The 15381-nt window shown below is 40.5% G+C and overlaps 1 protein-coding gene across 1 annotated transcript in view; it reads left to right on the plus strand.

The window, feature by feature from the left end:
- Nucleotides 1-15381, plus strand: part of LOC114641417 (protocadherin-16) — a 237387-nt gene that overhangs the window by 180128 nt on the left and 41878 nt on the right. The window contains exons 15-16 of the mRNA XM_028790469.2: nt 2621-2832; nt 13485-13636. Of these exons, the coding sequence (XP_028646302.2) occupies nt 2621-2832; nt 13485-13636 (364 nt within the window). The remainder of the gene's footprint in view (nt 1-2620; nt 2833-13484; nt 13637-15381) is intronic.

A 15381-nucleotide genomic window follows, 5' to 3' on the forward strand; every position in this document is an offset into this window, starting at 1 on the left:
TTAGCCACAAGAAATGAAATTTATTCTTGCTATCAACCTAGAAAACAGTAGCTTGGCCATCTTGCTCTGTGAAGAAGATTACTTGTGTTCTGTTTTGTATGTTGTACTTACCCCATTTTTTGACACCCATTGCATGCTCAACCTACCTGGAAGAAGATCTCTCTCAGAACTGCCTTTCCCATTCCAAAGTTTCTTCCATTTTTTTCCCTACAAAGGTTTAGGGAGTCAGAGCTGGGGGGTTGTCAAAAAACAGCCTGATAAAACATATTGAGGCATTCATTGTGTGATATTGGGCTGTACCAGAAATAAAGTGTTGTTTTAGCTGTAAATTAATAGACATTCAGAAGTTTAATGTAACAACTGTTGTTCACTTGGTGCTTGTACTACTTTTAGCGTTTTTCACTACTTTTACAAGATACACAAGATGTACAGTATAAGACCTTCATAAAATAATACTTTCAGTTTATATAACATTATTTTTTTGTAAATACTTTTTTTCCTGTAGTTCAAGATCGGTCTGTTAATGTTTCAGTGAGTACCATTTATCCATTTGGTTAAGTTCAGTGTTGTCAGATTGCACATATTACCTGCACAATCCAGTTGAATTCAGTCCAATGGGACGGAAACAGTCCCAGTCTAGCAACACTCAAGTATCTTTGGTTTAGCTGTGTGTACATTGCACAAAGATGATGGAAGTAGCGAAGTTGCGACTATACAAGATTTAAAAAATAAAAGCAGTGTAGTTCAGCTGTAAAATATGAATATATTTTTTCATAAGGTCATGTGTTTGCATTGAAAAAAAACTTATGTGCAGTGATTCAGAGCAATGTAAATTTGACACAGTGTTTGTGCAAAGTGCTGATATTTGGAAGTGAGAAGCTACTGCATCTTTTTAAGAATGCAAAGGTTTTTGCTTTTTTTTCATTATGTTACATAGAATGTCTTCATTGGCTACATCCATGTGTTTTATCTATGCTCTTGAAGTTACTCTTGATGTTTTTTATGAAATAACAATTTACTGATTTAATTGTGTTTTTAAGTGTCACATTTATATTACTGTAGACACTTCATCATCCATCAGCCTTGGTAAATATATGAGAATTATTTAAAATTCCTATAGTACCACATTTTAGAGGGCAACAAGTTTTCATCACTGTGATTTTTAAAGTCAATCAAAATAATTCTTAACATAACATTAATCCATTTCAGGGCCCCAGTGAGCCAGAATGTACAGTAGTGTCGGTCAGAAGGCAGGAACCAGTCCTGTACAGGGCACAAGTCAATCTCAGTGTCCAGTTACACACACATGTTTTAGTAAAATACTGTACTGTTGCTCGGGTTGAAAAAAGTGAAACAGTTTCCATTTATTATTTGCCAATGAATTTATTATTCAAATATTGTTCAAAAGTCAGACTGACATTATTAACAAATAACAGATTAAGAGTACCTTATGATACACAACGTTTTACATTTTCCCGTTATGAGCAAGATTGAATAAATTCTCTCCAGATCCTACTCCGGAACAGGTGACACATAGCTGGCTGTGTGAACAGCACAGTTGTTTGAGGTAAACTCCAGTAACTTTAAATGATTGTTTTTCGCTTAATTTATGGACATCGCAAATGTAAGATGTAGTGGAAATTGAAGTTGTTTAAATTTCCATCCATCCATCCATCCATTTTCCAACCCACTGAATCCGAACACAGGGTCATGGGGGTCTGCTGGAGTCAATCCCAGCCAACACAGGGCACAAGGCAGGGAACCAATCCTGGGCAGGGTGCCAACCCACCGCAGGACACACACAAACACCAAGCACACACTAGGGCCAATTTAGAATCGCCAATCTACCTAACCTGCATGTCTTTGGACTGTGGGAGGAAACCGGAGCGCCCAGAGGAAACCCACGCAGACACGGGGAGAACATGCAAACTCCACGCAGGGTGGACCCGGGAAGCGAACCCGGGTCTCCTAACTGCGAGGCAGCAGCGCTACCACTGCGCTACCGTGCCGCCCTTGTTTAAATTTGAAAGGGAATTATTTGGAAATCATAGATATACGTGGAATGTAAACACCCTTTCCCTTTCTGATTCTGGTTATAATAGTAGTGTCAGTAACATGTGGATAACATGATAGTGTTGCCACATTTCTCACATCATTGATATAATTATGTTCCAAATTAAATTAGAATTTACTGTTTTAGGGTTTTCCTTAATTTTTCTAATCATGTTCACGCATTAAAATTTTTTTTATTAATCACCGAAACTGTAGCTTTTGGATAATTACTCTTCCTTTCTGCGGTGTGACTACATTGAGACAGACAATCTTTCTTGCTTCTTTATTAGATTTGTAGGCACCAGTTTTCTGTTTGTTTTGATTCCCAGACCAGTTCTTATTTTTAGAAATTATACCACCTACTCTTGCTTGTCTGATTATTTTTATTTATGCATATATTATATGTATACAATATATGTACTGTATGAATTTTCAGTTATTTTTTGACAAATGAAATATACCTTATATTCTTCTACCAAATTTTCTTTGTGTTAAAAATTCCACATTTCTTTATACATACTTTACTTAGAAGTGGACACTAACCATATTTTGTTTGTTTAACATATAGGTGAGATCAAGGTACAGAATTCCAATGGGCTGGACTTTGAACAGACACCCCGATTACGACTTGTAGTGAAAGCAGAGTCAACTTCATCTTTTTCCTTTATGGCTCTAAATTTGAACTTACAGGATGTCAATGACAATTTACCACGATTCCAGCTACAAAATTACTTTGTTTACATTAAAGAGGGACATGAATATAACTTTCCTATCATTCAGGTAACTTTGGTTTACTTTTCCATTGCTCCCAGGAAATATGGTCAGAAATAATCATGGTGTATACTGCTTTCACAGTATTATATGTACTTTCCCACATTCCCAACCCTGTCCTTTAAACTCATAATTTCGTAAAAACAGAAGTAATTTATTGCCTGAAAACTGGCAAAAAATAAAAGTGAAATAGGTTGTCTGTTCTGTTACTGGTTTTTTTTTGGTATTTTTTTTTAATAAATACACTTCATATACAGTAGTTCTACTTGAACGACTAGTGTGGTCTGCAGTAGTACATTCACAGATTTTTACCCTGTTGATGCAAGTATCATCAAAAATGCATAGCACATTTGTCAAGCTATCCAAAATATTGAATTGCATCTTATAAAGTCATTGATTTGATGACAATGTTTAAAGATTGTGCTACATGAAAAAAAATTGTTATAAGATACTCCTTACAATTTCTTTACCTTACTTGGAATATTTTTTCTTAAGTTTAAAAAAGATTTGGTAGTGTATCTTAAATTCTGTTTTGTTATGGGCAATTTAAAGAGATTAATATATAGACTATATTGGCGATCCGTTAACAATCTGTATTCTGTTACTGACTTCATAGACTACAGGGGAGTGTTTCCCAAAAGCAATGAATCTATATCATGTATATACTGTATGTAATGTACATGCTCTTTTTTTTGTGGGTTTTCCAACACTTCTCTTAATCAGACATTTCACGAGTGAGTATAAAGTAGTTCCCCACTCCTGAAGTCACTTAGCAAGAAAGCATCACAAATTAATTGAAAAACCAAATAACTGGACTACCTTTCATTATATGGTAATATTATTGGTCCCTGGGTGGATTGAAATGATTTTGTGAAAAGCAGTAAGAGATAAACATTAGAACAATGTAGATGGGAACAGACCATTCAGCCCAACAACGCTTGCTGTTCCTATCCACTTAATTCTTCTAAAATAACATCAAGTCTAATTTTGAAAGTCCCTAAAGTCCTACTCTCTACCACACTACTTGGTGTCTGTGGTTCTCTGTGTAAAGGAAAACTTACTAATGTTTGTGCAAAATTTACCCTTAGCAAGTTTCCAGCTGTGTCACCCGGGTTACTGATGAACTAATTTTAAAATAACAGTCTCGATCCACTGTACTAATTCACTTCGTAATCCCTTTCATAATTTTAAACAGAAGAGGCATGATTCCTCTTAATTTTCTTTTGCTTAAACTGAAAAGACTCAGCTCTTAAGGTTTTCTTATACTTTATCCCCTGTACCCCTGGAATCAGCCTAGTCACTCTTTTCTGGACTCTTTCAATTGCTGTTATGTCCTTTTTGTAACTTGGAGATCAAAACTGTACACAGTTCACCAGATGAGGCCTCACCAGTACATTATAAACCTTGAGCATAACCTACATGGACGTATACTCTACACATTGTGCTGGAGTACAACATGGAGTTATTTAACAACCAGTTAAGTCAAAGCAAATAAATAAGCACAAAATTGGTCACCTATTGTTTCAAAGGTGAATGCAAAAGAAATGACAAGCTCACAATATAAAAAACATCCACACTTTTCTAAAGAATAGCTTATTCTTTTAGGTGACAACAAAATGTTGTCTACTAAGGCATGCAATTGAGATGGGATAGTGAAGTAAGTGTCTGCACCTCAAAATGTGCTTTTATTCTCTTTTCGGACACAGGGACCTTTGGTGGCAATTTGTAAATTGTTTATGTATATAGTTTACATAATGTCTTATTTTTCCACAGTTCTTAAATGAAGATGAGTAAATAAGTTTTTTTCTGCCTCACTCCGCGCTGTCCGTGCAACGCGGCCGCAGAGAGCTTAAACAACTCGGCACATCCACATAAAAAACGACAAGGGGTGAGCGAGCTTTCTTGAAGGCTTTTACTGGACGTACCTCGTTGTAAACTGAAATATATACAAAAGAAACATACAGTCATTTACAGGTGTACAATCAGAGACGATAAAGAATGATTCACAAAGCAATGCAGTACATAGCAGACAGTGTACATTAAACAGTAAAGCTTTAAAAGATACTTACAAGGCGAGTGGTTTCCACGGTTGGATCAAGACAAAGAGAAGCGCGTAGACAGAGGTTCAAATGCTGTGTAGCACAACTAACCAGACCCAGGGGTTTATATACGCTAAGGATACGTTTTGGACGTGACCAAAACGAGATAAAGGGTTGCCTACGTGAGAGACATGGGGTGTATTGTATTCAAAGGTTTATTAGGGGACCTACGTGCTTTACGTGAGTTTCATAGACTTTTATAGCGCCACTGAGAGTGTGGGACGTGACTGACTGGTGTGTTAATAAATGACAAGATGAAGGGGGAGCACAGTTCAACAAATAACAGTCTTAACTAACAAGATGTGGGGAAGAACACTCCCCGTCTGATATAATAACATTAGATAGATAGATAGATAGATAGATAGATAGATAGATAGATAGATAGATAGATAGATAGATAGATAGATAGATAGATAGATAGATAGATAGATAGATAGATAGATAGATAGATAGATAGATAGATAGATACTTTATTAATCCCAATGGGAAATTCACAAAAAATAAAAGTAGAAAAGTACACATACATATACAGTCATACACGGAGCTGCTGAAAAGGCTGCCACTCACGGCGGCGCCGGATGCTTAAGATTATATCACTATATCATTATATCACTAAACAGTACATAGAGGCAAATATTGTATAAACTTATCCGTCTTTTTTAGGGAATATTAGAATGACTTCTGTGATAGGCCTGATAAAGTTTTTGGAGATGCCTTGAGAGGCAGTTTTAACTTCTATTTTTCTTATGGTGCCATCACTGCTAGGGAATACTGAGGTGATTAATCCCATAGGCCATTCATTGCGTGATAGTTGATTCTCCTTTAGCAAAACAATGTCTCCTATTTGTAAATTTCTAGATGGGTGGGCCCATTTCCACCTGTTTTGCAGAGTAGGGAGGTATTCACGTCTCCATCGTGTCCAGAATTCATTTGCCATGGCTTGTACTTGTCTCCACTGGCTTTTAAAAAGGTAATTCCTTGTGAAATTACCTGGAGGTGCTGACACACCAGTTTTCTGGGTAAGCAGCATGGCAGGGCTCAATAAAAATGGCATCTCTGGGTCAGAGGAAATTGGGACAAGTGGTCTGGCTTTTAGTATTGCAGATACTTCTGTCAGAAAGGTGCAAAGGACTTCATGAGTGAGGTGAGACTGTCTGTTCTGTAGAAACATAGAGTCAAGTATTCTACGTGTCATGCCAATCATACGTTCCCAAGCACCTCCCATGTGTGACGCGTGAGGGGGGTTGAATTCCCAAGTGCATCCCTGTCCGCTTAAGTATCGTAGGATGCTCAGACGTTTCTCAGGGTCTTTTACAAATCCTAGTTCCCTGCTAGCTCCAATAAAGTTTGTTCCGCAGTCAGACCTGAGTTGCTTTGCAGGGCCACGTATTCCAAAAAATCTTCGCAAGGCATTGATACAACTACCAGTGTCCATGGATTCTACTACTTCAATATGCACAGCTCTAGTGCTCATGCAAGTGAAGAGTATTGCCCAACGCTTGTTTTGAGCCACACCTCCTCTTGTGCGTCGTGTGGTAACTGACCATGGGCCAAACACATCTAATCCTACATAGGTGAAAGGAGGGGATGTGTTGATGCGTTCTTGGGGAAGGTCTGCCATCATTTGTTTTTCCATCTTGCCTCTGAGCTTACGACAGGTGGTGCAAAGATGAAGAACAGAACTTACAAGTCTCTTACCACCAACTACCCACAGACCCGATGCTCGAATGGCTCCTTCTGTGAATAGACGGCCCTGGTGTTGCACGTCTTTGTGATAGTGCTCCACTAACAAAGCTGTAACATGACTTTGCCTTGGGAGTATAATAGGGTTCTTTTCGCTTTGGTCGATATCTGCATGCTTCAGTCGCCCCCCCTACCTTGATAAAGCCATCATTCAGCATAGGGTGGAGTTTAAGAAGAGAACTGCTTATGGGGAGGTTCCTCTTTGCTGTGAGTGAATCAATTTCATTTGAGTATGCCTCTCTCTGGACTGACTTAAGAATAACATTCCTTGCAGCAGTGAGCTCATCTGGGGTACGCGGTTTGTTACACCAATGCCAGCCATTACAGTTTCTGTGTGAGTCAGAGCATGACTTGAAAGAACGGACTATATGAATGAGAAGTGCAACAGCTCTCTGGGCAGAATGCCAGGTGGAGAAGCGTTGGAAGCGCTTAGGACTGAGTGGTTTCTCTCTAGTCAGAGTGATGAAGCTGGTTATTTGTGGGTGTACTTCTGCGTCTAGCTCAGGATGGATAAGTTCAAAGTTTTCTCGTGCTTCATGAGAAATTTGTTGTTGCTTGTATAGAAAGGCTGGTCCGGTAAACCAAAAGGTGTTGGCAAGCTGAGAAGCCGGTACTGATCTTGTTGCAATATCGGCAGGATTCTGATCTGAGGGAACATAATGCCACTGCTCTGGCTTTGTCGTCTGACGAATGCGTTGGACTCTGTTGTGTACATACACAAAGAAACGCCTGGTCTCATTAAATATGTAGCCGAGAACGACTTTACTGTCGCAGTAGAACTTGACTGAGTCTGGCTGGAAATCCATCTCATCTAGAATGAGTTCTGCCATTTCTACTGCGAGTACTGCTGCACACAGTTCAAGGCGCAGTATGGTTGGTTGTGGCTGGGGGGTCAATTTGGCTTTTCCCAGAACAAATCCCACATGACACTGTCCACTCTTGGTGGTAATTTTAAGGTATGCTACTGCACCAATGGCCACATTAGATGCATCCGAGAAGACACACAATTCAGTATGCTTTGCCTGGGCCAGGCCATGAGGAGCATATGTACGTGGGATATGAAGATATTTTAAATCCTGTAGAGAGTTTTGCCAGATCTTCCACTCCTCCAATTTATCCTTTGAAAGTGGGGTATCCCAGTTGCCAGGGCCATGGGAGATTTTTCGCAGCAAAGCTCTCCCTTGTACAGTTACTGGGGCTACTAGACCAAGGGGGTCAAAAAGGCTGTTGACGGTGGATAAAACTCCACGACGTGTGAATGGTTTTTCTCCTTCTGAAATTGTAAATGTAAATGTGTCAGATTCTATCTCCCAACTGAGTCCTAGACTTCTTTGGGCTGGAAGAATCTCTTTAGTAATATCCAAGTCTTTTATGCTTTTGGCTAGGTCATCTGCTGTAAAGGCTTTCATTACTAAGGTACTGTTTGAAGCGATTTTGTGTAGCCTTAGGTTAGATTGTGCCAAAGATGCTTGTGTCCGTTTTAGCAGGTTTCAGTTTCCGTTGGCAGAGAAATAAGACCATCGTCTACATAAAAATGTCTCTGTATAAACTGCCGTGTATCTGCTCCATGCTCATGTTCACCTTCCTCAGCTGCTCGTCTCAACCCATAGATGGCAGCTGCAGGGGAAGGACTATTTCCAAAAACATGCACTCGCATCTGATATTCAGTTATGTCTTTAGTTGTGTCATTGTCTTGATGCCACAGAAACCTCAGATATTTCCGGTGGTCTTTTCTCACCATGAAACAATAGAACATTTGCTCAATGTCTGCAATTACTGCTACGGGTTCCTTTCTGAAACGGATCAACACGCCAAGCAGAGAATTATTTAAGTCTGGTCCTTTCAGTAGAACACTGTTTAGTGACATGCCACAGTACTGCGCACTGGAGTCAAAAACTACCCTTATTTGACCAGGCTTCTGTGGATGATATATTCCAAAAATTGGCAGGTACCAGCATTCCTCCCCTTCTTTCAGTGGAGGGGCTGGCTCTGCATGTCCATTCTCGAATATTTTCCCCATAAAGCTGGTGAACTGCCTTTTCATCTCGGGTCTTCTGTCTAAAGAATGCTGCAGAGAGACAAGGCGAGAAAGAGCCTGTTCACGATTATTGGGGAGACGAGGTCTGGGAGATTTGAAAGGGAGTGGTGCAACCCAGCTATTCACTTCATCTCTGTTAAGTTCCTTTTCCATGATTTTTAAAAAGACTTGATCTTCCATGGAGAGGGCAAATTTGTTGTCATTTTTAGTTCTCTCAAATATTGACTTGCCCAGCACATCGTGTGCAGACTTGATCAAAAGGGCCAATGGTGTTGGCTCCCCGCCGTAAGTCGCCCTTTCTCTCAAGTAAAGGTGGTTATAGCAAGGCGTGAAAAGTGAAGGTCGTCCATTTTCCAGCACACTTGTCTTGAAAGTACAAACTGCCAGCTTGTGAGCATTTCCCAGGCAAACTTCGCCAACAAGAACCCAACCTAGATCGAGTTTTTGAGCAAAGGGTGCATTATGAGGGCCATTAATTTGCTGCCTCACTTTGTGTACTCTGATGACGTCTCTTCCAAGCAGTAGCAGAATATGGGCATTATTATCCAATTCTGGGATGTGGCATGCCACAGACTGTAAGTGAGGGTGGTGACGTGCTGCCTCTGGTGTTGGTATTTCAGAGCGATTGTTCAAAATCTCATTGCATTCGATAAGTGGAGGCAGGGCTATACTTACTCCGCCATTCACAGCCTCTATTTGGAAACCAACTGCTTTCCTGCCAATTGTCTCCATAACTCCAGCACAGGTTCTCAAAGAGTATGTGAATGGGCTGCTTTGAATGTCAAACATATCAAAGAATTCTGATCTCACTAGCGAGCGGTTGCTCTGATCGTCCAGAATGGCATACATTTTAACTGTCTTCTCGGGCTGCCCTTGTGGATACACTTTAACAAGGCATATCTTTGAGCATGAAAGTGCCTGTAGATCCTGGCCACATACTTTAGTGCAGTGAGAAGAAACTGTAGGTGAGCTGCTGAGGTCTTCTTCTTCATTAGCCTCATGTCTGGACTCCTGTGCATCAGATTTTGATGACCAGGGAGCAGGGCCTGGATGCATGGCTGTGCTGTGTCTGTCGCTCTCGCACTCCTTGCACTTCAGCTCCAACTTACAGTTTCTTGCTATGTGAAAAGATGAAGCGCAGCATCTAAAACATATACGATTCTCTTTCAGATATGTCTTGCCTATGTCTATGGTCTTTTCTCTAAAACCTCTACAGTTTGCCAGGGGATGAGGCTTGTTGTGGATGGGGCAGTACTTCATGAGTTCATCTTTTTTTCCTGGTTTAAGTGTACTTGAAACCATAGATGGGACAACATCTGTTTTATGGACAGATATCTGAGCCTTTTGATTAAAATTCTTATACAAAGGTTTGCCATGCCTGCCTGGGTCACTATAACCGCCAGATAGTGCGAAGCTTGGGTCATTCCTGGTTCTGGCTTCATTGCATATAAACTTTGTGAAATAAGAGAAAGGAGGGTAGCACATGTCATGTTCCTCTTTAAACCTTGAACCTGCTGATATCCATTTTTCTTGGATGCTGTGAGGTAATTTTTCCACAATTGGATTAATTCCACGAGCTGTATCTAAGTAAGCAAGACCAGGTAGATATCCATCTTCTTTTGCACACAGCAACTCCATGAGGAGGTCTCCTAGGTCTCTGAGCCGGACATAATCTTTGCTGGATATGCGTGGGAAGTTCTCTAGTTTCTTAAACAGAATATTTTCTATCACTTCCGGGGCAGCATAACATTCTGCCAGTCTATCCCAGACCATTTTAAGAGCTGTCCTTGGATTATTTATATGAACAGCTCTGATTCTGCGGACGTGTTCGGCTGATTCTTTCCCCAGCCACTTTATTAACAGATCCAGCTCCTCAGTGGCAGTCAGGTCTAACCCTCGGGTAACGTTTATAAAGGATGACTGCCACATTCTGTAGTTCTCAGGTTGGTCATCAAACTTTAGAAGTCCAGTTGTAACAAGTTCCCTGCGTGCCAAATACTTTGCAAAGTCAACCATGTCAGAAGCCTGGACCTGCTGCATAGAATACTGGTTATGCTGGGGGAACAGTCCTGTGTTTAAGGCTTGTTCCGTGAGAGGGCTGCTCTTTAAAGGAGGGGTCTGGATGTGCTGATCAGGCAGTCCTTCTGGGTAAGTGGCGTGTGGTAAATGTGATGACACTCTTTGGACATCTGCACTTTCACCTGCCTGAACCTTCATAGAAAACGGGTGGTCACCTGAGATGCGTGAAGGACTTCTCAATATGACGTCCTGTTGTGCTGCAGGTGATTTTTCCATTTCTATGCATGTAGTTGAGTTAGGCTGAGAGGTGACAGCGTCAAGTGTGAGCCATACACTCTGCTCCCGTACATACTCTGCTGTCCCTCCCTTAGCTTGAGATGAGCTTCGGCGGCTGCGGATCTCATCATTTAGTAAATCTGTTGCAGCTTCTAATATTTCCGCTTCTGCTATTGCGGCAGCAGCTTCCTTTTCGGACAGAAGAGCCTCTAGTGCTGCCGCCAGTGCAAGTCTCTCCGCCTCCATTCTTGCTTGTTCTCTTTTAATGGCAAGCTCTTTCTCTGCAAATGATGCGCGTGCACGCGCAGCTTCAGCCAACGCACGAGCTTTGGCCGCGGAACTTTTTGCTGAGGTGTTGGAATAGCGCGTGTGTCTTGAACTGGCCACAGAAGCAGCGTCGGTTTCGCATACCTTCTCCATGTTGCGCTTCAACTGGTCAGTATGCGGAGTTGATTTAAAAGATGCCGTGGAGATGCTGCACTCCGATTTGCGGTGTGAATACTGTCTTTCAGCCAAGTTGCCCAGAGATCCTCCCTTTGATCCCTGGCACGAACGTCCCTTTACTTAGCAGGTGAAGAGCAATGTTCTGCGGTCCGTCCCGCGCCATGGAATTGCCCTTTTACTATGTTGCCGTAGGATCCTTCTTTGATCCGCGTGGCCAGAACGTTCCTTAACTTAGCTGTCTTAACGATTCTCTTGCAGTCTGTCCCGCGGCGTGGAATCGCCTTTTTACTTTTCTGCCTCACTCCGCGCTGTCCGTGCAACGCGGCCGCAGAGAGCTTAAACAACTCGGCACATCCACATAAAAAACGACAAGGGGTGAGCGAGCTTTCTTGAAGGCTTTTACTGGACGTACCTCGTTGTAAACTGAAATATATACAAAAGAAACATACAGTCATTTACAGGTGTACAATCAAAGACGATAAAGAATGATTCACAAAGCAATGCAGTACATAGCAGACAGTGTACATTAAACAGTAAAGCTTTAAAAGATACTTACAAGGCGAGTGGTTTCCACGGTTGGATCAAGACAAAGAGAAGCGCGTAGACAGAGGTTCAAATGCTGTGTAGCACAACTAACCAGACCCAGGGGTTTATATACGCTAAGGATACGTTTTGGACGTGACCAAAACGAGATAAAGGGTTGCCTACTTGAGAGACATGGGGTGTATTGTATTCAAAGGTTTATTAGGGGACCTACGTGCTTTACGTGAGTTTCATAGAATTTTATAGCGCTACTGAGAGTGTGGGACGTGACTGACTGGTGTGTTAATAAATGACAAGATGAAGGGGGAGCACAGTTCAACAAATAACAGTCTTAACTAACAAGATGTGGGGCAGAACAAGTTTCATTATGTAGTAAGATTCCCACACTTCAATGCAGAGAACCTTATGCAGGTATGACTAGGCCCAAGAGAGTGGAAGTATGAGTTGGATATCAACTACAACCTAATAATTTATCTCAGAGGTGCAACGGTGTGGTTTGGCTGGAGACACCAACACAAAATTCTTAGGTTTTCTTTATTGCAGCCATACTTTCCCCCCAGGAGTACCAACCTGCCCTTCCTTTTCTTTTTTGACTGTTTCAATAACCAGTTGCAACAATGAAAATGTCTCTGTCATGGTAAATCAAGCATTAGGAAAAAGATTTTTCAAAGCTTTTAAAGAATATTGAAATATTATCTGTATATCAGCGTGCAGAGACAAATATTATGTCAATGAACTTAATTTATCTATACAATGTAATGACACAAACTAAATATTGCAATTCATCATGAACATTGTATGAACAAGTCAGTTATAAATCTTACTACTACAAATTCAGATAATTGTTGATTGATTGTTATTGTACATTTACTAATTTTGCTGATACCTTTACACAGGACTGCTCAGAACATTTATTTTAATGTAGAACTTTGTGTTTCATTTATTTACGTTTTATTTGGTGTTTAATTTTTATTAGCTTGTATCCAGTATTTATTTGATTGGCTGCTTTGTTTTTATCCCTGTTGCATCCTTTTGAATATTTGCAAAGAGCTTTGTGCTTGGGAAAGATGCTATATAAATGCAGCTTATTAATTTTATGTAAGTCTGTCTGGCACCTATTGTCTTTTGCTGCAGTTGGTGCAAGATTTATCCAGTTTCAGAAGCATTTAGTGAGTAAAAGGTTGGTTGGAAGCATGTAGGTTACTAAGAATTTAAAATGCTAATTTGGTTACAGCAGATTTTGGAGACATTCGTAAATTAATGTTTGATCATAAGATGAAATTTCAGTGATTTCAGGAAAATCACTCAGTTCTGCTAGATCTGTTGGATGATCATGATTACATTTCTGTAGACACATAGTATCTCTTCATCTTTCTTCTTTTCTGTCTCTCCCTGCCAATTACAAATTTTAGAAATAACATTCTTTACTTGTTTGTTTTCAAGTGTTTTTATGCAATATATAGTGTTACATTTAATTTAAAGCTTTTAAATATTGACAGGTTTTGGCAGATGATGTAGACCAGGGTCAGAATGGTCAGGTAACTTACTCCATTCAGTCATCTTCAATGAGTGGACTTTTCAGAATTGATCCAGTGACTGGAAGTATAACAACAGCAGCAATAATGGACAGAGAAATCTGGATGAAAACTACGTAAGTTCATTTTTCATCACCTTCAGATTTCCTAGTATTTAATTAAAAAATTCAGCTTTTCTTTTCTTTATTTTTGAAAACGGTTACATGAAGTATATTCAATCGAGTTGTAATACATTAGCAATTAGTATAACATTTGTCATTTCTGACATGATTAGTTACTATTAGTTATCTAATGGAAAGAAATAAATGAAAATGCAAGCAGACGTACTGTTGAGTATTCATCTAATGTCAGACAGACTTCTTTACACTTCAAATTCTAATGTTTAACTCTTTAATGTTTGTGATAGATTAATGAAATATGGGTAAAATATATTTATGAATGTGACTAAAATGTACCTTTTTTGTTATTACCTCTGATATCGGAAAATATATTTCAAGGCCATGATTTCAAAATGTACCATCTCTTTAACTTCTTCTTCTTTCGGCTGCTCCTGTTAGGGTTTGCCACAGCAGATTATCTTCTTCCATATCGTCCTATCTTCTGCATCTGTTACACCCACCACCTGCATGTCCTCTCTCACCACATCCATAAACCTTCTCTTAGGCCTTCCTCTTTTCCTCTTGCCTGGCAGCTCTATTGATAACATCCTTTTCCCAATATACCCAGCATCTCTCCTCTGCACATGTCCAAACCAACACAATCTCGCCTTTCTGACTTTGTCTCTCAGCCATCCAACTTGTGCTGACCCTCTAATGTACTCATTTCTAATCCTGTCCATCCATGTCACATCTAATGCAAATCTTAACATCTTTAACTCTGCCACCTCCAGCTCTGTCTCCTGCTTTCTGGTCAGTGCCACCGTCTCCAACCCATATAACATAGCTGGTCTCACTACTGTCTTGTAGACCTTCCCTTTCACTCTTGCTGATACCCGTCTGTCACAAATCACTCCTGACAATCTTCTCCACCCATTCCACCCTGCCTTCACTCTCTTTTTCACCTCTCTTCCACAATCCCCATTACTCTGAATTGTTGATCCCAAGTATTTAAACTCATCCACCTTCACCAACTCTACTCCCTGCATCCTTACCATTCCTCTGACCTCCCTTGCATTCACACACATGTATTCTGTCTTGTTCTTACTGACCTTCATTCCTTTCCTCTCTAGAGCAAACCTCCAACTCTCCAGGGTCTCCTCGACCTGCACCTACTCTCGCTACAGATCACAATGTCATCAGCAAACATCATACATAGTCAATGGGGACTCCTGTCTAATCTCGCCTGTCAACCTGTCCAGTTCTCATCACTGTCACACTTCCCTCGTACATATCCTGTACAACTCCTAAATACTTCTCTGCCACTCCAGACTTCCTCATACAATACCACAATTCTTCTTGAGGCACCCTGTCATATGCTTTCTCCAGGTCCACAAAGACGCAATGCAGCTCATTCTGGGCTTCTCTGTACTTCTCCATCAACACCCTCAGAGCAAACATTGCATCTGTGGTGCTCCTTCCTGGCATGAAACTATACTGCTGCTCACTAATCATCACTTCCTTTCTTAACAGAGCTTCCAGTACTCTTTCCCATAACTTCATGCTGTGGCTCATCAATTTTATCCCCCTGTAGTTACTACAGCTCTGCACATCCCCCTTATTCTTAAAAATCGGTACCAGTACACTTCTTCTCCACTCCTCAGGCATCCTCTCACTTTCCAAGATTCCATTAAACAATCTGGTTAAAAACTCCATTGCCATCTCTCCTAAACACCTCCACGCTTCTAGAGGTATATCATCTGGAC

The sequence above is a fragment of the Erpetoichthys calabaricus genome, chromosome 4 (genome assembly GCF_900747795.2).
Source record: "Erpetoichthys calabaricus chromosome 4, fErpCal1.3, whole genome shotgun sequence".
Lineage (NCBI taxonomy): Eukaryota > Metazoa > Chordata > Cladistia > Polypteriformes > Polypteridae > Erpetoichthys > Erpetoichthys calabaricus.